Here is a 25,844-nt window from a genome sequence, read left to right as displayed (position 1 = left end):
ACTTCATAGCTTACTAGGTATGCCTTAAAAAATGAAGGGTACTAGTTCTGCCTCAAAGAATAAATTTTCTGGGGGTATTTAACAACTGCAAAGAAGGTTTTTGAAAATAGAGGAAGCAATATGTAAATGCCCAACATTAGTCATTGAACATAGTTTAAGCATACTCAGTTCCTGAGATTAAAGGTTCCGTGTAAGCATGTATAATTAATATTTACCAATGGCAGTAGGGTCTTTGCCTTTCTTCAAGGAGCTCAGAGTACTTGCCTGGCATTATCTAATTAAACCACTCAATGTACCTGTGAAATGCATTGGAATCTACATTTTAAAGATGTGGGCACTGAAGCACAAGTGGACTTAAACTAAACTCATTTAGCATGCCAAGGGCGAAATTGGATATAAGACTTTCAGTCTCATGATCTAGCTGCCATTCTTCAACCGTGGCCAATCCACTCTATTCTAGCATAGCCTTGCCAAGCAACATAGTTTCATAAGTCTAGGAAGAATTGGAGTGAATGCAAAGTAATTCCAATTATAAGGAAGTTTGATTTTCAAAAATTGAACATATCACCTGTAATATTATTATAGCAGAGTTTGAGTTAGTGCCATTCATTTTCTATAATGGCCTTGGTAAGTGTGGGAACACTTGGTCAACATCTGTTAGAATGTATGTTTGTAGGAGGTAGGCAATAAAAAGCAACAGTGGCTATGGGAAAATCTCCCATCTTCTTCTAGGTGTCTTATTCTTAGGTATAATAATAGTTACCATTTATTGAGGGCTTTCCTGGTGGCTCAGCCAGTAAAGAATCTGCATACAATCAGGAGACTCTGTTTCGATCCTTGATTTGAGAAGATCCCCTGGAGAAGGGAATGGCTAGCACTCCAGTATTCTTGCCTGGAGAATTCCTGTGGACAGAGGAGCCTGGTTGGCTACAATCCGTCGGGTCACAAAGAGTTGGACATGACTGAGAGACTAACACACACATACACCATTTATTGAGCACTGTGTGTTAAGCCCATTATATGGATTCTTCCTTCAGTCATCACTACCATCTTCTGAAGTAAATATTTAGGCAGAGAGAGGTTAAGTAACTTACCTAAGGGTGGGTATACAGCTAGTAAGTGGTGACATTAGGATATAAACCTAGGTCTTCTAACTCCAAAGCCTTTCATTATGCTACCTCCCACTTGCTATCTTTGTTCTTATTCCCATCTAGTGTTAGACTCTGCAGCCTGTAGACATATCTGATTTTTCCCTATTGCCTAATCAGAGTCCCTGAAAATACCTCAGCTTCAGCTCAAGGTTTCAACATCTTGCTCATCTTGAAGACGTAAGATAGATATCATTTGCAAATTGGTTATAGTGCATTTATTTGTTTCTCCCAGTCTGTAGTGTTTAGTTCTGTATCTAACAAATTGCTGCCATAACCTCTCTGCTTTGTTGGTTTCAGTAATCATCATGTGTATGCATTCGACTTTGATTGGGGGAGAGACTCAGATGCATCTCTTGGAATGGGCTCACGATCTGCAGATGACTGATGGCACCTATGTCTTTGTTCCCTATGACACCTTGCTCTACAGTTTACCTTATAAGCATACCCCCTACCAGGTTCTAAGGAACAACCCAAAACTTCGGGAAGCCTATGATGCTGTGTTGACCATTACAGTAGAGTCCCAAGAAAAGACCTTCTATCAAGCCTTTGCGGAGGCAGCAGCTAGAGGTGAAATTCCTGAGAAGCTGGAGTCAGATCAAGTAAGTGCAGATTCACAAATTAATCATGATCAGAAAAACTCGAAAATCAGGAAAGTAAATATTTTTCCTATCAAGTGCCTCTATTCCTGAGGAAACTCAGTCAATAACAGGCAACTGCACACAAGTTAAAAACACCTTTTGTTTGCAAAAAACTTTTGTAAAACAAAGACACATTATTGGAGTTTTATTTTTATTTTTTATCTTCAAGCTACCCGCAATAACAGCATACAGCCATGAAAAAGAAACAAAATGTGTTTAAGAATAGGGACACAAAACTTTAATATATACTAGTGCTAAAATATATATATATATATACATGTATATATACATATACATATAAGTGCTGTTCAAGGGCGCCTAGTAAAAATGAATCCTATTTCTGACCCAAGTTCTGATCAAGTCAACAATAAGAGCTGTAAGAAGATACTGACTTTATTATTGATAAAGCTGGTATTGGGGAATACAGCTTCTGTCTATGTGTTTCCCACTGCTGAATCTGAAGATTGATCAGCCTTCTCCATCTACTCACCAGCATTACCAGACCCCTATATTCCTGCCCCATGAGGGCATGCCTTTCATTTAAATGCGTAACCTAGAAGAGCATAGTGGAGTATGTACTCCCCATAGGTAGATCACTCCTAAGAGAAAGAAGTTAGGATAGCCTGGGATACACATGTTTAATTCTCTTTCCAAATGAACCAGTCAGACTAAGTCACTCCTCCTTTGTGGGAAGGAATGAGTAAGTAAGGTGGTGAAGAAGTTAGGTGTTTTTTTTGCTAGTAGGGCTATCTGTATATGAAAGGAATCTTTGGGAATGGGGAAGAATTTCTCCCTAATAATATATAAGAAATAATATAGAGATATATATGTATAGATGAGTATGTGTATATGTATATATATGTGTATGTATATGTATGTATGTATATGTGTATAGATGAGTATGTATATATGTATAGATGAGTATATTTCAGATTCAAATCACAGCCAGAGGGACTAGTGGAAGAAAAAATAGTGGAAATGGGAAGAAAGCAGAGAAATGAATGGACAAAAACAAAATGGATCAAAAAATGGACAAAAACAAAGAGGGAGAAATAAAAAGAAGACAAGGAATATGAGAGGAAGACGGGGAGGCCAAAGATAGTTATATCAGAAAAAATACAGAGGGAGTTTCTGTTTGTAGCTTAGAGGCCAGACATAGAAGGCACTCATTTTTAGGCACTTCTGTATTTAGAGTGGCACATAAATAAGTTGAAAAGTTCTAGCATTTGCTAGCATATTGTATTAGTTATAATGCTCTGGCTGTAACTAACAGAGAGTTCAACACAAAATAGCCCAAGTAATTTTTTTTTCGAAACTGGAAGACATGGGGACTTTCAGTTCAGTTCAGTTCAGTCGCTCAGTCGTGTCCGACTCTTTGCGACCCCATGAATCGCAGCACGCCAGGCCTCCCTGTCCATCACCAACTCCCGGAGTTTACTCAAACTCATGCCCATCGAGTCAGTGATGCCATCCAGCCATCTCATCCTCTGTCATCCCCTTCTTTTCCTGCCCCCAATCCCTCCCAGCATCAGGGTCTTTTCCAATGAGTCAACTCTTCACATGAGGTGGCCAAAGTATTGGAGTTTCAGCTTCAGCATCAGTCCTTCCAATGAACACCCAGGACTGATCTCCCTTAGGATGGACTGGTTGGATCTCCTTGCAGTCCAAGGGACTCTCAAGAGTCTTCTCCAACACCACAGTTCAAAAGCATCAATTCTTCGGCACTCAGCTTTCCTCACAGTCCAACTCTCACATCCATACATGACCACTGGAAAAACCATAGCCTTGACTAGACGGACCTTTGTTGGCAAAGTAATGTCTCTGCTTTTTAATATGCTATCTAGGTTGGTCATAACTTTCCTTCCAAGGAGTAAGCGTCTTTTAATTTCATGGCTGCAATCACCATCTGCAGTGATTTTGGAGCCCAAAAAAATAAAGTCTGACACTATTTCCACTGTCTCAGAGTCAGTTAATTCAGCTGTTCAATGACATTATCAGTGAACCAGGTCATTTTCACTTTTTCACTTTACAACCATAGCATGCTGGCTTGCCCTCATAATCTGGTTGCTTTCCTGGTCCCAAGATGACTGCTACAGTTCCGGACAGCACATCCAAGTGGAACTGTCTACAAATGAAAGTGAGAAATGTCCCTTTCTTGTGTCTTTTTTTTAAAGTGGGGAAATCTTGCCAAGAATGTCTTCAAGCAGACTTCTCCCCACACTTTCCTGATCAGTCATGTCCCATACTCATGCCAAATTGAAAATTTAGAAAGAAGAATGAGACCATTGTGACTGACCCTATGGCTGCTGGAAAAGTATGCACAATTAAAATTGAGATTCCATTAGCAAGGAAGAAGGCTGTCGTGTAGGCAATTGATTGTGCCTAACACATTCTCCATAATCTTCTCCTTTATGTATACTATTTATTCCTTTATTCTGTGCATTGCCTTTCTATCTGAATAAATGATTCAGGTCAACTTCAGGTTTTCTTATCTCTTTCTGTCCTGAGTATTGATAGCAAAGATTTTGCTGATTCTTGTTCTAAAAAAAGTAGCTAGCAGAGATATTAACAGTTTTGGATTTGAACATTATTGCCACTGATATATTTATAATAAATCTTTCTTTTAGGAGACACACATATATTTATTAAAAACAACTCGTTGATTTGGTCAAGAGTGGCAAAAATCCTGCAAACTGCCAAGAATGGTAGCTCAAACCAGTTGTTTGGTGTATTCACAGGCGAGCAACCAGATGGTGAATTTTTGTACTTTTTATCCAATGATATAGTATCATATAGATACAAGACTAAATCATTTTTTTTACTTTAATCACAGGATTGAGGGAAATAGAAAGAATGTTTGTGTGTGTGTCTCTGTGTGTGTATGGGTGTGTGTATCTGTGTGTGTAATACGTGTATGTGAGCAGATATTTTGATACAAAAATTTCAGACCTTTCACTCTTAATAGTTGATCCAATCTCTTTGAGCTTGTGGAAAACATAAGGTAATTAAGGTAAAAAAAGACACCATTAGTTTGGTTGCTAGGCAGCCTGTACTCTGCTTTAGACAAGGAAATAGAGCGAAAACAAAGACTCTAAAGCTTATATATAAAAGAAGCTTGTTTAGATGCGTTTCTGCCCCCACTTTGCAGGTGCCTTGGCTTTACCTTCATAACCAAAGAGTGATAGAAGTGTAAGATAATTATTTTCTCATCTCTGATAAACAAAAACTGCCTTTCCCCTAAATTACCTTGCTAAAAGGTATTTTTAAAGGCAGCTAGTATAGCAGAAAGAGCATATGGTAAAGAGTTAGACAATCTTGGTTTAAATCTCAGCTTTTCCTTTTGCTAGCTGTGTACCCTTGGGCAAATTTGAGTCTCAATTTTACCATCTGTAAAGAAGGTTAGTAATCTACAGCTTTTAGGATTGTTGGGAAGATTATACAAAGCAATGTGGGTAAAGTGACTAGCAGAGTGCTTGACTTACAGCTACTTCCTTTTCACCTTAATGGTTGATGGTGACCTAGCCTCTAAGTTCCAGTCTGACCTCAACTTCCTACTTCCTTGAAGTTTTATGATTATTGGCAAAGAATTACTCAATAGTTCCCTTGCTTATCCCTGGACTCCTGTATTTTTTTTTCTTGTTCAGTCAACAGATCAACAGCTGTTTATTAAGCACATACCATGTGCCATGCACTATGCTGAACTTCAGATAAAAGAGTAAACAAGACAGGATTTTTGGCAGTAGAATTGGAGCCAGTTCATAAAAGCCAATTGTGTGCCTCTTTTCCCAACACTGTGTTCAGTGGCATCATATTGGTAGATTGAATCAGGCGTTGAAAATATTTATGCCACATAAATTGGTAAATGCTACAAGTAAGAGGTAAATGCTACAAATAAGAGGTTTTTTCCCTTCTCTTAGAGCTATTGCTAATATTTACTAGCACATTAATTGTTCCCAATCTTATGGGGCTTAAATTCTAATGAAAGAGAGATTGTAAATGAGTAAACAAATATATGAGAAAGATGGCTATATTTTTCCCTTGCCCAATAACTTCCAGTGGAGTTGAAAATTCCAAATATAGAGGCTATATTGCTTGTAGCAATGGTTTGCATCCTTTTAGTTTATACAATCGCGTCTTCAAAAAATTTAAAAAAAACAAGATTATGAAAGCAACGCATGCACATAGTTTTAAAAGTCAAGAAATAAAAAAAAAGTCAAGAAATACTAAAATGTTTTATATCAACAAGGCAGTCCCTAGGCCTTCCTCTCGCTCTTCATCAGAAACAACCACTTTCATGTCTTTTAGTTCTCTATTGTGGTATTTATATTTCTAAATATCATACTGCTACAGATTTCTTGATTACTCTACTTTGGATATTATTTGCTCACTTCCCATTATAATTAAAGCTCTTATATACTTTCTTACCCTCCTTCAGACTTCAATTATGTCACACCTTTTAGTTAAATTCATATTTTATGTTTTTAATATTTTACCTGTCTAAATATCACTCATATATAATCCATGTGGTATACTATGATAAGAATTCATTTCAGTTATAACTTTTGATTTTTACTGGAGTTAATAATTGCTTTATTTTTAATTTTTTTCCCTTAATTTGGATTTCCAAGTCTTTCTGCACTGTCTGATAAAACTATAGAATCCTTTCAAAACAATTTTATACATGGCAAAATCTGTTAAATCCCTTATCAATTTCATTTGTTTTTCCTGAGGCTCTCTGTCCTCCTATTCCAATCTAAACTTGTTGCTCCCTAAGGTTGCTATACAACTATTATGATAGGATCTTCCTTTTTGCCACTCTGGAAATTCCTTTTTCTCTTTTTTTCTGTGTTGGATTCACTATTCATGACTCTCATGACTCCCATTTTCTTGTTTATGGTCTCATTTTGGTGGAGCACATCGTTTAGCAGATTATGAGAAAGATATACAGGAGTTAAACTTTCAAAATTTTACACTGTGAACTTTTATTCTAGCTTCACTATTGATTGATAGTTTGACGAAGTTTGTAATAAATATAAGTTGGCTTCCCAGGTTATGCTTGTGGTAAAGAATCTACCTGCCAGTGCAGGAGACTTAAGAAACACGGGTTCAATTACTGGGATGGGAAGATTCCCTGGAGGCAACCCACTCCAGCATTCTTGCCTGGAAAATCCCATGGATGGAGGAACCTGGTAGGCTACAGTCCATGGGGTCTCAAAGAGTCGGACACAACTGAGCGACTTCACTTCACTTTATTCCCTGTGTAATGAAATTTCATGATTATGCCTGGATTTTTGACATGTATTGTGCTGTATGTTTGGCAGGGCCTTTCAATCTAGAAGTTCCTTCTGCCTAGAAAATTTTCTTTTCTTTTTGTCTGATAATTTCCTCAGCAACATTGTCTTTGTACTTTCTGGAAATACCACTAGTTGATATAAGATTGCCTGGGTTGATTTTTTTTTCTTGGTTGAATTTTTAAATTGTCTTATTAGTTCCCTTGTATCACTCATATCTTTGTTTTTAGTGTTTCTTCCTGAAAAAGTTCCTCAATTTTGTGTTCTGACTCTTTTACTGATTAATTTTTTTGCTATCATGTTTTTTATTTCCAAGAATTAATTCTTGTTTGATTCTATTTTGTTATAGCATCCTGCTTTTGTTTCAAGAATATATCATTTTCTCTTATTTCTCTGAAAATATTCATTATAGTTTCTTTGAAGTTTTCCTTTGCTCTTTGTGTCTCCCTCAGTTCCTAATTTTTCATGCTTCTTTGTTTTGGTCTATTTAATCTTGGAAGCTTTCCTTAAGTGATGATCCTGGCTGTCTGGTCATATTTAACAGTGAAGCTTTAAAAGAAGGATTTGAAGGTCCATGGTGGGCATGTTGACCTGTAGGTTTCAATATCAGGGAATTGACTTGCCAGCTGTTTGTGTGTGTGTGTGTGTGTGTGAATATCTGTAGATCTTGCTTCTTGGGCTAGTCACTTTCGTCAGAGAAGAATGCTTCAATCTCCTTCCTGGGAGTTGTAATCCTGATTGTCACTCTTCTAGGAGCCATGTTGGGAGAAGTAGACTGGGATTTTCATCATTAAGTATGAACACTTTAGCTTCATTATTCATTTTTCTATGGCCCACCTCATTTTCACTGTCCTTTGGGTCAAGTGTTCCAGCTCTGGAGCTGCTCTGAATCCGTTTAACCTGTTTCCTGCAGAGATTTGGCTCTCCTTGGTAGAGGTAGATGGCAGAAATCTATTCTGTACACACACATTCAAAACTACCCCTCTTTTAGTGCTCTGCCTAACCCCTACTTCTGTGCATAGCGCCTCTAACTCCTAAGCCCTTCCAGGATTCACAAGGGCAAATCTCCTTGTTGCTTACCAATAATCTCCTCTTCAGGTACTTAAATTTAATCACCCTCCACTCTGCTAAATCAGTTACCACTCCTGTAGCAGGTTTCTATCTTCATATTCTGTGGTTCAAGATTATAGATGTCTCCTAATACCATTAGATGTGGAGGTTTACTGTTTCTGGTTCTTGTTCTTGTTTGGGAGTGATGTTTGAGAAGGGGAAGAGAGTGAAGAAAAAAATTTGGTTTTTCTGACTTTAATAAGGAAGCCATGAAAGGAAAAAAAGAAGTTACAAAATGTATACATGATACTCTTTTATTGGTGAGTTTAACTACCATCCATTAATTAATTTACCATGTATTTATTAACCTCAGTTATAATATGGTAAATAAGAGCATGGGCTCTGAGGGCAGAGTGCTGCAAATTTACTTAAGCTCACTGTATCTTCACTAATTTTAAATTGGGAATAATAACAGTACCTACCTCATACAGTTGTTGTGAAGATTAAATGAGTTAATACACATAAAAGAGCTTGCCTGGCACCTAATGACTCCTCAATAAATGTTTATTGTTATTATTAATGTTGTTATTTTTATTATTATGATAGCCTAATGTAATGTAATGTAATGGAAAACAAAATAGAAACAAGATCTTTCCCCCAGTAAGGTGAACAGTTTTACCATTTCAGGATGCTAAGGATACTGGATCTAAAACTGGGACTCTTGTTATTTATTGGTGATGAATTCAAGACTGGAACAAGGATCTTGAATACTAACTTCTAGGATGATATTACCAGAGCCCTATGCTCCTCTTCTGAAATGCAAACAATAGCAGCTATCATGTAGTCTATGTTTATTTTGTACCAGGTAATTTACATAAATGGTCTTATTGAATCCTCAGTCCAAGCCTACAAATTAGGTATTATCAAGTCTATGGGGTCGCAACGAGTTGGACATGACTGAGCAAGTGAACTGATTGAATTCCATATTATGGATGATGAAACTGAGGCTCAAGGTAACTTGTCCACTTGTCCATAAACCAACTAGGATTCTAACCCAAGTCTAATACCAGAAGTACCAGAACCTGACCATTTAACCACACAATAGCCTTTTAAAAAATTAGATCATTTCCCATGTCTAGTACTTTACTTAAAGTAACATTACTAAGTGACTAATACTTTGATTTGAATGGATTTATTGTAACGTTTGGGGCTGCCCTGGTGGCTCAGTGGTAAAGAATCTGCCTGCAATGCAGGAGATGCAGGAGACATGGGTTTGATCAATGGATTGGGAAGACCCCCTGGAGGGGGAAATGGCAATCCACTCTTGATTCTTGCTAGGAAAATACCATAGACAGTGGAGCCTGGTGGGGTCGCAGTCCATGGGGTCGATGGAGTTGGACACGACTGAGCACACACACACACAGACACACACACATTGAATTGTTTTCCTCTAATGGGAGAAGGTGATAGAACATTATGGCAACCTGTGAAAAGATAAAAATAAATCTGAATGGAGAGATTGGGAGGTGGGACATCAGTGACAAACTTTCTAATTTGGTCTCAGCATGATTGGACAAGGATTACACTTTGTACCTTTATATATTGGCACAAAAAGACTTCTGAAATAAGGTTTTAGTTCCTGCCTTCTTTGTTTTCATTGTATTCCCAATCTTTGTTTTCATTGAAATTCTATTGGCTACAAATACATGTTGCTAGAACACATATTTTGAATATTTTTTCCAAATGTGACCTTATCTGGCTAAGCAAAAGAAGTCCTCTGGATTTCTCAGCAAGCCTGGGGGACCTGAAGCTCCTACACCTATTGTTTTCCATTACCATAGATATGGGTGGTTAGCTAGGCTGATGGGGATGTGGTTAAGACTAGAGCTTTCCAGGATGGGGCCTACCAGACAGGTTGTCCGAAAAGGTTGCCTGCCGCTCATGGTAGCTACAATTGTCTTTGTGCTTTATTCTATATAAAATAAGAGTGTGATGTTCATGAGTATCATGCCAAACAGATTAGGCTATTAGCCATTTCTTGGCTAAGTTCAGGAAATGCATTATTGGAGGTATCACCTTTAATAACAAGAATTCAGTTACCTTTTGGTTTCTTGATCTCTGTATGCACCTGGCTTTTGGTTCAAAGGTAATGTTGCCATTTTGTCCTTCAAATGGTGCTTTCCAAGCCAGGTATTTTTTTTTTTTTTAATGTACTTCCAAGGACAAAATTCTTTGGAAGCGTTTTGTGTCTTTTAAGCACAGTAAATCTGAACTGATAATAGTCAACTTAATGACAGCAAGAATCATTACACTGAACAAATTCAAATATCACTGCTCCTGACCCAGACCTTGGTTTCTTGGACACAAGCTCCAGATGGCCTAGGGTAGCCAAAATCACTGAAAGTCTCTCAGTCGTGTCCAACTCTTTGCGACCCCGTGGACTATACAGTCCATAGAATTCTCTAGGCCAGAATACTGGAGTGGGTAGCCTTTCCCTTCTCTGGGGGATCTTCCCAACCCAGGGATCGAATCCAGGTCTCCCTCATTGCAGGCAGATTCTTTACCAGCTGAGCCACAAGGGAAGCCCAAAATCTCTGAGTAACAATGAAAGATTAAATCTCAATTATCATTCATTTATTCACAGTTCATTCATTCTGATTTGGGTCTATACAGTAGTCAAAACAAATAGGCTGAGTCACCAGTGGTTTCACCATTCTGATCTGTGACAAGGTCATCTGCCTGACAGTAGGTCCTGCTAATCCTGTCTTGCTTCTTTGGAACTATAGTCAGAAGCCAACACAGAAGGTTGTAAAGAGTGTTCTTACTTCCCTTGTCCCATCCTCTACTTCTTCTTTTCCTCATTATGTGCAACAGCTGCAACTACAGAGCTTTTGCTACTAATGCTAACAGAGTATGCCTTTGGCTTATGGGAAGGGGCAGTTACATTGTTGAAGGGCACAGCAGGCAAAATGGCAATATAAACCAGCTAGAACACAAATCCAAGCCCTTACAGCGAGAGTGGGTCATAGTGACAGCCCCTCTTTTGCAAATGAATGCCGTTGCCACAGCTGTGTTCTTTCCCTTAGCTTCAAGTCCCCCTACCATACTTTTGTGGCTCTTTGTGTGTGAGTATGTGCATGTGTGTGTATATGTGTGTGATATGTGGTGGAAGCTCGAGAATCCTGCAGGATAAGCTTCAGGTTTCATTCATCTTGGGGAGTTACTGTCAGTGAGCTTTAACAGGGGTCAATCCGAGAGATCTGAGGGCAGCGAGGGCTGACCAGCTGAAAACCCCATGGGATGGGTCAGCCTAGAGGCTAGGATAATGTTTTTAAGAGTTCAAATCTTTGCTTTTGGTGGTAGGTTAGATGCAGTCCCTTTCCCAGAAGGCTCTGTGCCTTTCGAAACAGAATACTAGCATTCTCCCTATTTTCAGGAACTTGCTGCCCTGAGGGTTTTTACTTATTTGTTTTACTAGTATTGATTTTATCCTCTACCTTCCAGCCTTCAGTTATTGTCATAACCTACTCAAGCCCCAGGGAACAGGCAGACTCTTACAGAAATCCTAAATAACAATTAACTGGAGCATCTGAGAATGTCAGGAGGGAGAGTTAGTGCAGCCCCCTAAAGGGACCTCAGTGTGTGCTAGGCAACTAAGTGTGGATGCTTTAGTGGCAGCACATGTCATCCATTCACCATGCTTATTTCTATAGTGTGTGTTAAGGTAGGGTGGTGAAGGGGGATCATTGGAATAAAGCTCAGGAGATTGAGATGTTGGTTTCTTCTCTGCTATTAGTTAGCTCTGTTGCTGGGGCAAGGTCTTTGGCCTGAACAACTGGAAGAATGGAGTGGCTTTTAACAAAAATGGGAAAGCCTTGTTGTAAATGGAGCACAAAGATTTGAGGTAAAGATCAGGAGTTTGATTTGGGGTACACTGAAATTTAAGCAGAGATACCAAGTAAGCAGTTGACTGTATGAATCTAGAATTTAGGAAACAGGTCTTAACTGGAAGTGTAAATCTGAGATTTATGGCATAGAGTGATATATTAAAGCCAGGAGAGCAGAAGAGATCACCAAGGGAGTGAGTTTAGATAGAGAAGACCAAGGACCAAGGACCAAGGACTGAGCTGTAGGGCACATCAATGATAGAAGGTCAGAGGAATTAAGAAGAACCTATAAACAAGCCAAACAAAAAAGTCTGCAAGCTAAATTTGCTCCCTGGACTAGATCAAGATTTGGGAAGTTTCACAGGAGTTCAGAACTAGAAGTGACCATGGAGAATATGTGTTTCAGTCAAGAATGCTAAAATAAACCAAATCAACAGACATGGGTTCTAGTCCTGATTTTATGCCTAGGTGAATGACCATTACCCTTGCAGGACATTTGATCCTGTCCCAAATATCCATAAGAAATTTGGTCCACACCAAAATGCCCTTGATATTTGGTCATGACCAAAACATCTATCTACATTTGGTTCATAATACATTTGGTCCTTGCCAAATGGTCCTTGATATTTGCAGGACCATATAGTCATGTTCAAAACAGCCATAAGACATTTGGTCCATGCCAAAATGTCCTTGATATTTGGTCTTCTCCAGAACCATTTGACATGGACAGAATATGCTCATGGACATTTTGGACAGGAACAAATGGTCCTGCAAATCTTATGACTGTTTTGCTCTTTTTGTTTGTTGTCTTAGTTACTAAGTCATGTCTGACTCTTGGCAACCCCATGGACTGTAGCCAGCCAGGCTCCTCTGTCTATGGGATTTCCCAGGCGAAAATACTGGAGTGGGTTGCCATTTCTTTCTCCAGGGGATCTACCCGACCTAGGGATTGAACCCTAGGTTCAATCTTTACCACTGAGCCACCTGGGAAGCCCATATGACTGTTTTGAACAGCAAACCAAATGTTTGCTAGTCGACCTTGACCAATCACTTAACTTCTTTGGGACTCCTTTTCATATCTAGGAAGTAAGATAGCTAGACTGGATGACTCCATTCATGGTTATGTATCCTCAATTTAGAAAGGAAGAAATTGAAGCCCAGAGAGAGGGAACCAAATGATTTTACCAACTACCAAATGATTTTACCATCCATAATGCCCCGGTAATTAACCTGGTAAATTTCTTTTGAGTGCCTCTTATCTATTTCATACTTTTTTTTAGCCCCTTTATAACTCTAAATCACTTTCTTCGTTTAGAAGCATAAAAATATATTGTGTATGACTTGGTTTGCTCATAAAATTGTCATATTTGATATATTTAAAGATGTGAAGGCCTGGGGGAAAAAAACAGAAAAAAATCAGGGGAGAAACCAAGCAAGTCCTGAGAAACAATCTTTTTTTTTTTTTCCTCTGGGTCTTCATAGCTCACCTCCACTCAGACGTGCAGCCCATAATAATGAACACAGGCTTGGAATACACTCTGAGATTGCTCTAGGGCAACTAGGGCTCAAGATAATTGTAATTTTTAAAAATAGGTTTCACCGTTGTTTGGAACCATCTACAATTCAATTTACTTTATCGCACAAGCCATGAATAATGCTATGAAAGAAAATGGATGGACTAGTACTGCCAGCCTGGTTCAGCATTCCAGAAATATGCAGTTCTATGGATTCAACCAGTTGATAAGGACAGATTCAAATGGAAATGGAATTTCAGAATATGTAATACTGGACACCAACTGGAAAGAATGGGAACTCCATAGTACTTACACTGTGGACATGGAAACGGAGCTGCTACGGTTCGGAGAGACCCCTATTCACTTTCCTGGTGGCAGGCCCCCTCAAGCAGATGCAAAATGCTGGTTTGCAGATGGGAAAATCTGTCAAGGAGGTAAGGAATGGAAAATCACAGGTAGTCAATTTGGCTCAGCTTGGGTTACAGGGAACCTGTTTAGGGGAGGGCATGTTTTAATATTGGGACACTCACAGAATCAATCATTTGCAGCCAGGTGACATAAACAGCTTGGAACTCTATGTAGTTAATTTAAAATAATAAGGACAATGAAAGGTACTTTGCAGCTTTGAATAACCATCCACAATTTAAAAGCCTCCCACAGTCGTTAAAGGATCCCACTCCCAAAGAGGTTTTTCTAGTAAGAGGAAGGCACGACTCTTTATCTTGGTCTTTTGTATGCTATGATCTGCAATTGTTTCCCTTGCTGGAAAATTCACCTGTCCTTTCCTTGATGTATCCAAATCCTGTCAATCAGGTTCCACCACGGAAATACAATTTCTCCACCCTCTCCTCTCTGAACTCCCATTGAACTAAAAGTCTGTACCTCACAGATTAGCACAAAATTGCTCTCCAATTGTTTCTTGTGTATTGATTGTGTCTCTTCCTCCCAAATGGACTGCTCCTGGAGGGCAGGGACCAGAGCTAATAATTCTTATGCCCCACCCCCAACCACCCAACATAGTCGGCATCCCATAATACTGGCAGTTTGATTGACTGATGAAAACTCTCTAGTTTGTGGAAGTGAGGACACTCCATCAAATCTCTGAGAGCCAGAGGAGAAATTTGGAAGATCTATATTATTCCTATGCAGGTATACCCCACACCTTTCTAAAACCAAATGCATCTATTTGAATTAGACTTCAACTTCTCTTTTGCTTTAGCACCTCAGTACCTCTTCACTTGCATCATTTCCCTCTGAAATCTTAGTAATCCATCCAAACACTTAGCTTTTGCAGAGGACAATTTACATCCTAGTGAAAATACTAATTATCAAAACCAGGCCCACCCTTGAAGGACAAGTGCTACGTTTTTCATTTATAACTCACGAGGTCTATGGGCTTGGGTGGATTAAAAAGATCTTTTATTTTATGAAGGCAACATAATACCCTTCACAGATGAGATAACATATTTGTTCTCAAGAACTCTATTGCTGTTCAACTTAAATTAACGTACTCAAAGTTTTCCATTCGTGAACTTTTTTCTCTAAAGAAACACCCGGGTCAGCCTTCATTCATGTGATTTGTTATTGTCAGAGTGGTGAGTAGTTTTGCTTCAGAACAGTGAAATTGCTTTCTGTGTCCATAAAGTCAACAAGACAGACTGTGTTGGAGAAGAATAGAAATAAGTTAGGTAGATGTAGCTTGATTTTAGAGTCACCAGAAAGCACGAGGAGTCGCTCTGTGGTGCCCTTTATATACAACCTCTTTCTGATGCCATTCTTCCTCTTCCTCTTTCTCTCTGCAGGCATCAACCCTACCTTTGCTGTGATGGTCTGCCTTGCATTGCTTATAGCCCTGCTGTCTATTAATGGATTTGCTTACTTTATAAGGTACACTTTTTTTTTCTTTTTGTATATAAAACTACAAGCCCATAATAGCCTTGTTAATATTGATTTCTGGGAAGTCATGTTTCAGTACAATTGCCTCATTACATGACCCACTGATTTTCTTTTTTTCCATAGTGATTTACCATCCCTACCAGCCCCATTTAGAGTGAAGTGTTTTCATGATGCCAAGAATAACTTCCTCAGCTGTGTTGTCAGTGTTATTGCCTGTGAGTAGATCTGGCTCTCAACACTATTGTGAAATAAGAGAGCTAGTACTTTAGGGACTGCCTACCCCCCATCTGTGCTACCTTTTCCACTGGCAGAGTCTCCTATAAACACTTCCCTCCACAAGTGGTATGGACTGGGATATTTTAACAAGTTCCAAGAATTAGGCAAACTTTGGCTAGAATCTAAGATTTAGGAATGATGGTATGAATTCACAGGACTGTAGAGGGGATTAAATAAACCAAAGCCAATAAAGTACCTAGAACAATACTTGTCTCATAGTAGGTGCCCAAGAAATGGTAAATCTCAACTCCTTCTCAAGCACCTGGAGCTCTCCTGCTGATTGTTGGGAACTGAGAATCCTTGCTTTGAGAGTCATCACTTTTGCCCAGGGTATCCTATTGCAGATTTTTACTATCATTCTTGCTTGGACAAAATCAGTTCTAGCTAATCATCACCATCATCATTACCATCAAGTCTTTATCTTTCTTCTTCAGATCCTTAAATTCATGACCAACTACTCTGATGAACTAATTCAGGATCAGGGATAAATGGCTTAAGCTGGCTTTATAATATGACACCCCTTTCTCATAATCTTCACACTTTAACAGTTGGTTCCTCCCCACAGTAGGATGATTTTGGAAAAAATAAATCAACCACAACCCTCCTACTTACCCTTTCTACTCTGTAAACCGCAACTTTGTTATCTCTTTCTAAGGGTGGTCCTAACAACAATATGACAAGAACTTGATGGAGAACGGGGATGGAGCTATTTGGGCAAATTTCAAGTAAAAAAGTGTCTATAGAGTGTCTTGAGTATCTGTGTAAATTTGGACAAGACACTGAATTTCTCTTGGTCAGAATTTTCTTATTTGTACAATGAAGGAATTGGATTAGATGATCTTTAAGAGCCCTTCCAGCTCTGATATTCTAACAAGTATGTAAAATCCTGGGTTGAAACTGACAGGTGTTATTCCTAGTGTTTAGTATGTTAGTATCACTGTGAAAATCCACTATTATCCAGTCTCCCCAGTATTAGAGACTTGATAAAGCCACACAAAGTTGTAGGTAGCTTATGAATTGTTAAAGCACACTGGATAAAGATGACAGTTTAAAGTTTTTCTTTGAATTTCTGTGACTGTGACATACCCCTACTCAGAACATAAATATAATGTTTAACTGCTGCCAAGGAATAAAGTATTTAATTAACATCATGAGCTACTTTTAGTGAATATAAATGCCCTCCAATCAAAATCTTCTCCCTCTAGAGAGATTTGAAGAGGAGTAGGCTCTGGCTCCCCAGTGGCAAAAGATGCCATGGCAGGGTGGAAAATGGAGTCACTCAGCTGCTTATGTTATTTGACAACTGCCCTCCGCCCCCCGCAAATGACTGATCTGGCTCGTCTTTCCCATGAAATGGACTGTTCTTTGGGCTCAGAGGGAGCCTGACCTGTAATTCTTAGGGAGGGAAGAAAAAAAGAAAAAAAAATCATGGAGGGGGGGGGGGATTTGTTTGGAGCTTGTGGGCTGAAGGGCAAAGAAGGCTGGAGAGGGAGATGATTGGAGAGGGACATGATTAGAGAGGAAAATGATTGGAGAGGAAAATGAGTTTGAGACAATTGGTGCTTCAAGTGGCCACAGAAAACTCAGGGACGGGAGAGAGGCACGTCGTTTCCCAGAGTCACTTGGGTCTTGGGTCTCCAGCTAACAAAGCACAAAAGGTGCCCCCTCTTCACTGCCTTCCTCCCTCTCTCTGCCCACCACGACTGCAATCAGAAGAGCTGAGCGGCTGATGAGTTTCGGTAATAGATGGTGATTACTTGCAGGAGAGTGGCTCTCTGTTCCTTCCTTTTCTCTGTGTTTTGATTGTTGTTTTTTTTCTTTTCAAAAAGAAAGACGTGCAAAGAACCCAGCCACCCCAAAACAAAGGATTCTTTGAACTCCTCCTTTCTCTCTACTCCGAAACAGATTGCCGCGCCTTTCTATAAAGCTCTCCCGTGCTTTGTAATACTAATGATGATAATGGTAATAATGAGCTCTTATACTTTCATAGTGCTTCATGCTTTTCAGAGCACTTTCACATATATTATCTCATTTGATTTTCAAAACAACTCTATAAAGCGAATAATGCAAGGACTATTATCCTGCTGGAGAGATGAGGACACTGGTGCATGAAGAGGTTAAATTATTTATCCAAGGTTATCTGGTTAATTAATGACAGAATCTGCACTGCACCTCAGAGCTCTGGATTGGGGGATCCAGTTTTCTTTCTACTAGAGTGTATTCTGTAGCATGATTATTTTTACAGGTGTGCCTGCCTTAAGACACTTCATTGCACATATGAAATAGATAAGTTAGGGAGTGATGCTTTCCTTTGCCGAAAGATTCATGTACTCTACCCAAGAATTCACTAAAGGGCTCTTTTAATTTTCTCTGCAGGGCAGCAGCTCCCACAATGATAAGGGACATATTTGTTGGCAGACAATTAGAAACACATTAATTGTTTGTTTACAAATCATTGGAATCACTGAGAAAAACTGTCTGGGTTGTTGGTACTTAAAGCTACAGTGACACCTTAGACTTCTTAGAGCAATCTGACAAAGCATTTTTGCTTCTGACAAAGCATTTTGATTCAGTGATTGTTCCCCCCATTCTGGCTGTCTGCTTTAATACATTCCACAGGGTGACCATTAAGGGATTATGGAAAAAGTGAATCCGAACTCTAGCTATCAGAGCCCCCAAGATGAAACAGAACAAAACAACCACACGAACTAATCCAAGATTCCCTAGAGATCCTCAAGTTGCCCAGTTAGCTCAGCTGAGGACCTACCTGACTGTGTGGGTAGACATCACAAACTTCTGTGTCTACTAATTGATTTGTAAGAAATAATTGCATTCACTGCAAATTAATGGGCATGTTTGGAGAGAATCAGGTTTAAACTGTGTCTATGTAATGCTCAGACAAGAGACCAATTCAGTCAAAGGAAAAAAAAAAAAAACCAGTCAGCCCATTTGTTTGGAATCATGTAGACAAAGCAGCCAACTGATTGAATTTTTCCACTTTTCAACCTGTTGCTTTGGCAACACGTAGATGCAACTTTGCAAGACAAGTGGTCTTGTGGGCAGGAATCTGGGCCCATAGCCAGACACCCAGGATTCAAGCCCCAGCTCTGCCTCAGGCAATGGTATCTTACACAATTTGCTTAATTTTGTTTTGTTTCTTTAATATTTTTTGTATTTGTAAAATTGAGATTAATGATTCTTGGCCCTGATATTATTAGAATATATACTATGGCAAATGAGAAAAGGTGTTATATTCTTTAAAAGTATTCAGAGGTGTTGTTTTGAATGTGCCCTTCATATGGAATCACTGTTATAATAGTCTGAGATACCCATCCCTATGCAGTACTCTCCCTTCTGATATTTCTTTAATAGCATTTTCACTTTTCTCTTTTGGTCTTTATAATATTGCAAGTTATGAGGCCCAGACTTGCTCTCTCTCTTTGCTGTGGATACTGTGGTAAACATCCCTGTGTGTTTATTCTCTCAATTATCTTGTATATTTTTTTAACTTCTATCATAGGGCAAATTTACCCCCTGGTTTGCAAAATATCCAACCCCCATGACCTTCTGACTTTATGCTTGTTTCAGACATCGTATAAATAAAATTCAGTTGATTAAAGGACCCAGCAGAATTCTACTGACTTTGGAGGATGTGACATTTATCAATCCCCACTTTGGCAGTAAGGTAAGGAGCATCCCTTTCTCTTACTGTGTGGCCACTGGTGGTATCCACAAGTCACAGGTGACTTGCAGGCACTTTGCATGTGGCTAGGCTGAATTGAAATGTGCTGTAAGAGTAAAATACATGTTGGATTTAGAGGATAGTACAGAAACATGTAAAATATTTCATTCTAATATTTCACAATATTAATGACATGTCAAAATGATAATACTTTGGCTATATTGGGTTAAATAAAGTGTATTACTATATTACTTGGAAGGAAAGCTATGATAAACCTGAACAGAGTATTAAAAAGCAGAGAATCACTTTGTCGACAAAGGTCCAAATGGTCAAAGCTATGGTTTTTCCAGTAGTCATGTACAGATGTGAGAGTTGGACCATAAAGAAGGCTGAGTGCCAAAGAACTGATGCTTTCAAACTGTGGTGCTAGAGAAGACTCTTGAGTGTCCCTTAGACTGTAAGGAGATCAAAACAGTTAATCCTAGAGGAAATCAACCCTGAATACTCATTGGAAGGACTATTGCTAAAGCTTAAGCTCCAATACTTTGGCCACCTGATGCAAAGAGCCAACTCATTGGAAAAGACCTTGATGCTGGGAAAGATTGAGAGCAGGAAAAGGGGGTGACAGAGGACGAGATGGTTGGATGGCATCACCGACTCAATGGACGTGAGTTTGAGCAAACTCTGGGAGATAGTGAAGGACAGGGAAGCGTAGAGTGCTGCATGGAGTCTCAAAGAGTCAGACATGACTGAACGACCAACTCAACAACATTACTGAAATTAATCTCATCTGTTTCTTTTTAGGTTTTTTAAATGTGACTACTAGAAAACTTAAAAGTACACATGTGGTTCATATTACATTTCTGTTGGATAGTGCTGGCCTAGAACAGTTTTGAGAAAGTGAAGTACCTTGAACAATAGGGTAGCAATGACTTTAAATAGCCCTTCTTTGTACATTTGGACTCAACATGTGATTGCTAATTCCCCAAGGGTGGAGGTACATCTTTTGTTTTTAATGTCAACCATAGCACCTGATGTGGCGCTGATGGGGTAATAGGTGCTTGTAAAAGCTTGGTGGATCAATCAACTAGTGAAAGAAATTTAAGTGTCACAGGGTGGTGTTCTGATTGTGATTGTGTTGTACTGGCTGTTTGTCATTAATGCCTGCTACTATGTCCTGTCCTTGGGCTAGGTTTTGTAAGAGATGGCACATAGTCCCTGCCTTCATGGAGATTACAGTCAAGTCAGAGAGACAAGTTATACCATACAGAAGAGTGAGTAGATGCCATGTTGCACAAAGGAAACCAGACATATGGTAGAACTTCAGAGGAGACAGATTACTGGAGGAAGACTTCTCAGAGACCCAGAACCAAATCTGGGTCTTAAAGAAGGAAGGATGGGCTTTGTCTAGGTCCCAGGTCACAAACTGGTAACCACTTTTGTTTGATCTTTATGGTTATAAAAATTGTAGCCAGAATTTTGGAATCATGAGGTTACACATAAAATCTTGGATTTCTGGGTATTCCTTACAAGTTGGAAGATCTATCAACTTTGGGTATCATTGTGGCAACTGGCTGGAACTCTGCAGTAGTTTGCCATTTTGGAAAAATTTGTAAAAACAGTGTCTGCTGCTTGACACACTTTCCATCACTCTCCATTGTCTTCTGCTCAGCCTATTGGGGCTTCCCCAATGGCTCAGCAGGTAGAGTCCATCTGTGATGCAGGAGACACAGGAGCTGCAGGTTCAATCCCTGGGTCAGCAAGACCCCCTGGAGGAGGAAATGGCAACCCACTCCAGTATTCTTGCCTGGAGAATCCCATGGACAGAGGAGCCTTGCAGGCTGCTGTCCATAGGGTCACAAAGAGTCAGACATGACTGAGCCATTAAGCATGTATGCACTCAGCTTATTTCATTAATTTATATTACCTGCCTGGCTCCTATAGGCATCCTAGGCAGAGAAAACAGCGTAAAAAAGTTTGAGAAAGAGAATGTTTAGGGAAGAGTTTTGTTGAATTTAGCTAGTAGTGGGAGAGTGTGCCTCTTTGTAGGGCTTCCCAGGTGGTGCTAGTGGTAAAGAACCCACCTGCCAAAGCAGGAGACTTAAGAGACACAAGTTCAATCCCTGGGTTGGGAAGGAGGGCATGACAACCCACTCTAGTATTCTTGGCTGGAGAATCCCATGGACGGAGGATCCTGGCGGGCTACAGTCCATGGTATCACAAAGAGTCAGTCACTGAAGTGACTTAGCACATAAGCATGCACATGCCTCTTTGTGCCCAGTCTGTGTGGTTGAAATAAAGACAGTAGTCTTTGCAAATTCTAGTATGGTGGTGGCAGGGTGTCTGGAGAGGATGCAAACACCTCACATTGCCCCCATGTGCTATTTTTGCTACACCAGCATACAAGAGCTGAGAAATAATTATCTCTGTGACAGAACTGATTATTTGCCGAAATGTGACAGTAAAAAGCGTGCTTTAACTAGTTGTCTGGGTGAGAATGGATTTACAAGATAATACCTTGTACATCTGGAATCAAATGAAATGTTCAGCTGTTTGCTTTAAGTCTCAATTACAACCCTAACCCTTATGTGTTTAAATCACCGGATCCTTTTGTAAGGTTGACATCATGTTCCTGGAAATGTATTGCTGAATGCCAAAATGATCACAGTGACTGAAAGGTACATTCTATTCTTATGCCATCAAAGCATATTGACGTTAGTCTCTAATTTTGAAGCCACTAGAGGACCCTGGAACTCATGCGGTGTAACTTGTCTAGATTTGTCATATTCAATATAGCTTGTATGAAATTTCCCACCTCAATTAGGAAGGGTAGACACTGAAGTACAAGCTCTAAACCAAGCCAAATAGATAACCTAATACTAAGAGAACAAGTATTCAATTCTGTGACAAAGTATTTTATCCTGAAATGGGTGGTCAGTAATAAAAGCAGATGGCTAGTAGTCATTGTCCAAACGAAGCAATATATAGTAAAGTTTTGGTCAAAGGTAATAAACCTATTTTTAAAATCTTTACTTGTTTATTGGTCAGTCAGTTCAGTCGCTCAGTCATGTCTGACTCTTTGTGACCCCATGGACTGCAGCACGCCAGGCTTCCCTGTCCTTCACCAACTCCCATGAGCTTGCTCAAACTGGTGTCCATTGAGTCAGTGATGCCATCCAAGCATCTCATTCTCTGTTGTCCCCTTCTCCTCCTGCCTTCAATCTTTCCCAGCATCAAAGTCTTTTCCAATGAGTCAGTTCTTCACATCAGGTGGCCAAAGTATTGGAGCTTCAGCTTCAGTATCAGTCCTTCCAATGAATATTCAGGACTGATTTCCCTTAGGATGGACTGGTTTGATCTCCTTGCAGTCCAAGGAATTCTCAACAGTCTTCTCCAACACCACAGTTCAAAAGCATCAGTTCTTTGGTGTTCAGCTTTCTTTATGGTCCAACTCTCACATCTGTACATGGCTACTGGAAAAACCACAGCTTTGATTAGATAGACCGTTGTCAGTAAAGTAATATCTCTGCTTTTTATATGCTGTCTAGGTTTGTCATAGCTTTTCTTTGAAGGAGCAAGCGTCTTTTAATTTCATGGCTACAGTCACCATCTGCAGTGATTTTGGAGCCCCCAAAAATAAAGTCTGTCACTGTTTCCATATCTATTTACTATGAAGTGATGGGACTGGACCCCATGATCTTTGTTTTTAGAATGTTGAGTTTTAAGCCAGCTTTTTCACTCTCCTCTTTCACTTTAATCAAGAGGCTCTTTAGTTCCTCTTTGCTTTCTGCCATAAGGGTGTGTCATCTGCATATCTGAGGTTGTTGATATTTCTCCTGGCAATCTTGTTTCCAGCTTGTACTTCATCCAGCCCGGCCTTTCACATGAACTCTGCATATAAGTTAAGTAAGCAGGGTGACAATATATAGCCTTGACATACTCCTTTCCCAATTTGGAACCAGTCCATTGTTCCATGTTCATTTGACATTTGAAATGTCAAAATGACAATTCATGTCAATTGCCTAGATATTTTGGGTCTAAAGTATCAAAACAATAAACAATTTTGAACTGAATTATCCTTTCCTTTGTATAGGCCTTGCGGTGGTCCAGTAAATATAAAACCTCCTTCACCTATGTCTTCTTTCTTTCCTGTACTTGCGTGCATGCTCAGTCATGTCCAACCCTTTGCAACCCCATGGACTATAGCCTGCCAGTCTCCTCTGTCCATGGGATTTCCCAAGCAAGGGTACTGAAGTGGGTTGCCGTTTCCTCTTCCAGGGGATCTTCCTGACCCAGGGATCGAAGTTGCATCTCCTGGGTCTCCTGCATTGCAGGTGGATTCTTTACCATTGAGTCCCCTGGAAGCCCATTCTCTCTTTTCTACTAAGACACAAAACATGTTTGGCTTTCATACTAGTCCTCAGAAAACCACCATAAATAGCAGAATAGTGCTACCTCCAGATGAACAAAGTACCTAAAGTTTTAAAATCTTGTTCATGATAATAGATCTTTTCTTTCACTTGTGCATTAATTTTGACATAATGAGAGTTTAAAAAAACAATCATCATCACTTTTCACCATAGGAGTGATAAAAATGAATAGCAACTGAAATAGATAGCCTTAGAGGGCGTGTTCTTCTTCTTCTTGACTATATTGGCCCAGGTAGAAAGAGATGGCACTACCATAGGAGAACCTAGCTCTTAACCTTCACATCCTTTTTGGCACTTGGCTTGTATCAGGGGTTCTGATGGGAAAAGATGGGGAAGCATACATTTTCCTTAAATGTTGTGTAGTCACAAACTTGCAGCTGGCTGGGTCTAATCGGTCAAAGCCAAGTCAAGAATTCCATCCAAATGGAATGTCTGAAAGTATAAACTCTTGGTGAATATAAAATTAATTCAGTCTAGAAAAATTGGCAGGTCAGGAGAAGTCAGGTCAGGAAAGGAAATTTTTAGAAGAAAGTGAAGCTGAAGTCCAAATGTATGTGGATTTTGGCAGATTCTCTTGCTTTCTCCTTTGGCCTTCACGAAGAGGTCTATAACTCATTATACTAATTTAAGTGCTCCTGCTGAGATAGGCAAATAAAGACTGAAAGGGAAATAGATTCTTCTCTAGCCTTGCTCTCTTGAGGAGAGTTCAGGTTGATGCAAGGGTTATTTGAAGAGTCAAGTTTTCCATCTTGTCTGAATCTTGAACTGTTGGGATTTCAACACATTAAGAGCTGGGTGTAGTTTACCATTGCCTTGGAGCTTTGTGATAGTCTTGTCTTGGTCGAATGAACTGAACTTAGGGCTAAATCAACTGGTAATTTTTAGTTTATCAAAGACTATTAAGGGAAGAGTGTGTGACAGTACTTAAGATTAATTTTTATTGGCAAGCAAGAGTGAAACAAAGCATGATGTGGTAGAAAGAACACACAGGACCAGAAATGTAACATCCGCATTCTTCTTCCAGTCCCTAGGTCTCTGTTTCTTCACTGTAAAATGAGAGTGTTAGAGTTGGGGGCGGGGAATAGCCTAGACAATACCAAATGTGACTACTAAGTCTGCATTGCTATAATTCTAAAAAGGCATATTTGGAGACATGGAGAAGAATATGAGGAATCTGTTGATTTATTGGGCTTCCCAGGTGGCACTAGTGGGAAAGAACCTGCCTGCCAATGCAGGAGATGTAAGAGACAAGGGTTCGATCCCTGGGTCAGAAGATATTTCTTCATATAAAATAAGTTTGCTGGTTCAGGTGAAGATATTAAGTTCAGTTGGAGATGTTCAATTTTAAAAGTTAACAGAGATTTCAGACAATCCTTCCTTTTGTCATTTAACTGCACTTCCTAGCCCTTTTATCAGACTTATGTGTGTGCTAAGTTGCATCAGTCGTGTCCAACTCTGTGACCCTATGAACTGTAGCCCACCAGACTCCTCTGTCCATGGGATTCTCCAGGCAAGAATACTGGAGTGGGTTGCCATGCCTTCCTCCAGGGCATCTTCCCAACCCAGGGATCGAACCTGCATCTCTTACATCTCCTGTATTAGCAAGCAGGTTATTTAGCACTAGCGCCACCTGGACTTATAAAGCATCAGACTTATAAATCATGGGTAGATGATCTACTCTCTACCATCTTATTGCTTTCTGAGATACCTTGTGTCATGAATCTTGCCTGCATGGAAAAAGGATGTCATTCAAGATGGTATGGGCTTCCCAGGTCATTCAGTGGTAAAGAATCTGCCTGCCAATGCAGGAGATGTGGGTTTGATCCCTGGGTTGGTAAGATTCCCTGGAGAAGGAAATGGCAACCCACTCCAGTATTTTTGCCTGGAAAATTCCATGGACAGAGGAACCTGGCTGGCTATAGTCCATGAGGTCACAAAGAGTTGGACACGACTGAGTGAGCATGCATGCAAGATGGTGTAACATAAAGAGCTAGGCCTAACAGCCAGAAGGGTGGGATTCTGTCCTAGT

General features: G+C 39.7%; 1 protein-coding gene across 1 annotated transcript in view; it reads left to right on the top strand.

Annotated features, from left to right (window-relative positions):
- GUCY2F (guanylate cyclase 2F, retinal) overlaps nt 1–25,844 on the top strand; it is a 92,697-nt gene that overhangs the window by 11,462 nt on the left and 55,391 nt on the right. The window contains exons 2-5 of the mRNA XM_061137103.1: nt 1,449–1,750; nt 13,611–13,965; nt 15,334–15,418; nt 19,292–19,388. Coding sequence (XP_060993086.1) covers nt 1,449–1,750; nt 13,611–13,965; nt 15,334–15,418; nt 19,292–19,388 — 839 coding nt within the window. The remainder of the gene's footprint in view (nt 1–1,448; nt 1,751–13,610; nt 13,966–15,333; nt 15,419–19,291; nt 19,389–25,844) is intronic.

The sequence above is a fragment of the Dama dama genome, chromosome X (genome assembly GCF_033118175.1).
Source record: "Dama dama isolate Ldn47 chromosome X, ASM3311817v1, whole genome shotgun sequence".
Lineage (NCBI taxonomy): Eukaryota > Metazoa > Chordata > Mammalia > Artiodactyla > Cervidae > Dama > Dama dama.
Note: the sequence above shows the minus strand (reverse complement) of the source record. Positions and strands in the feature narration are given on the sequence as shown.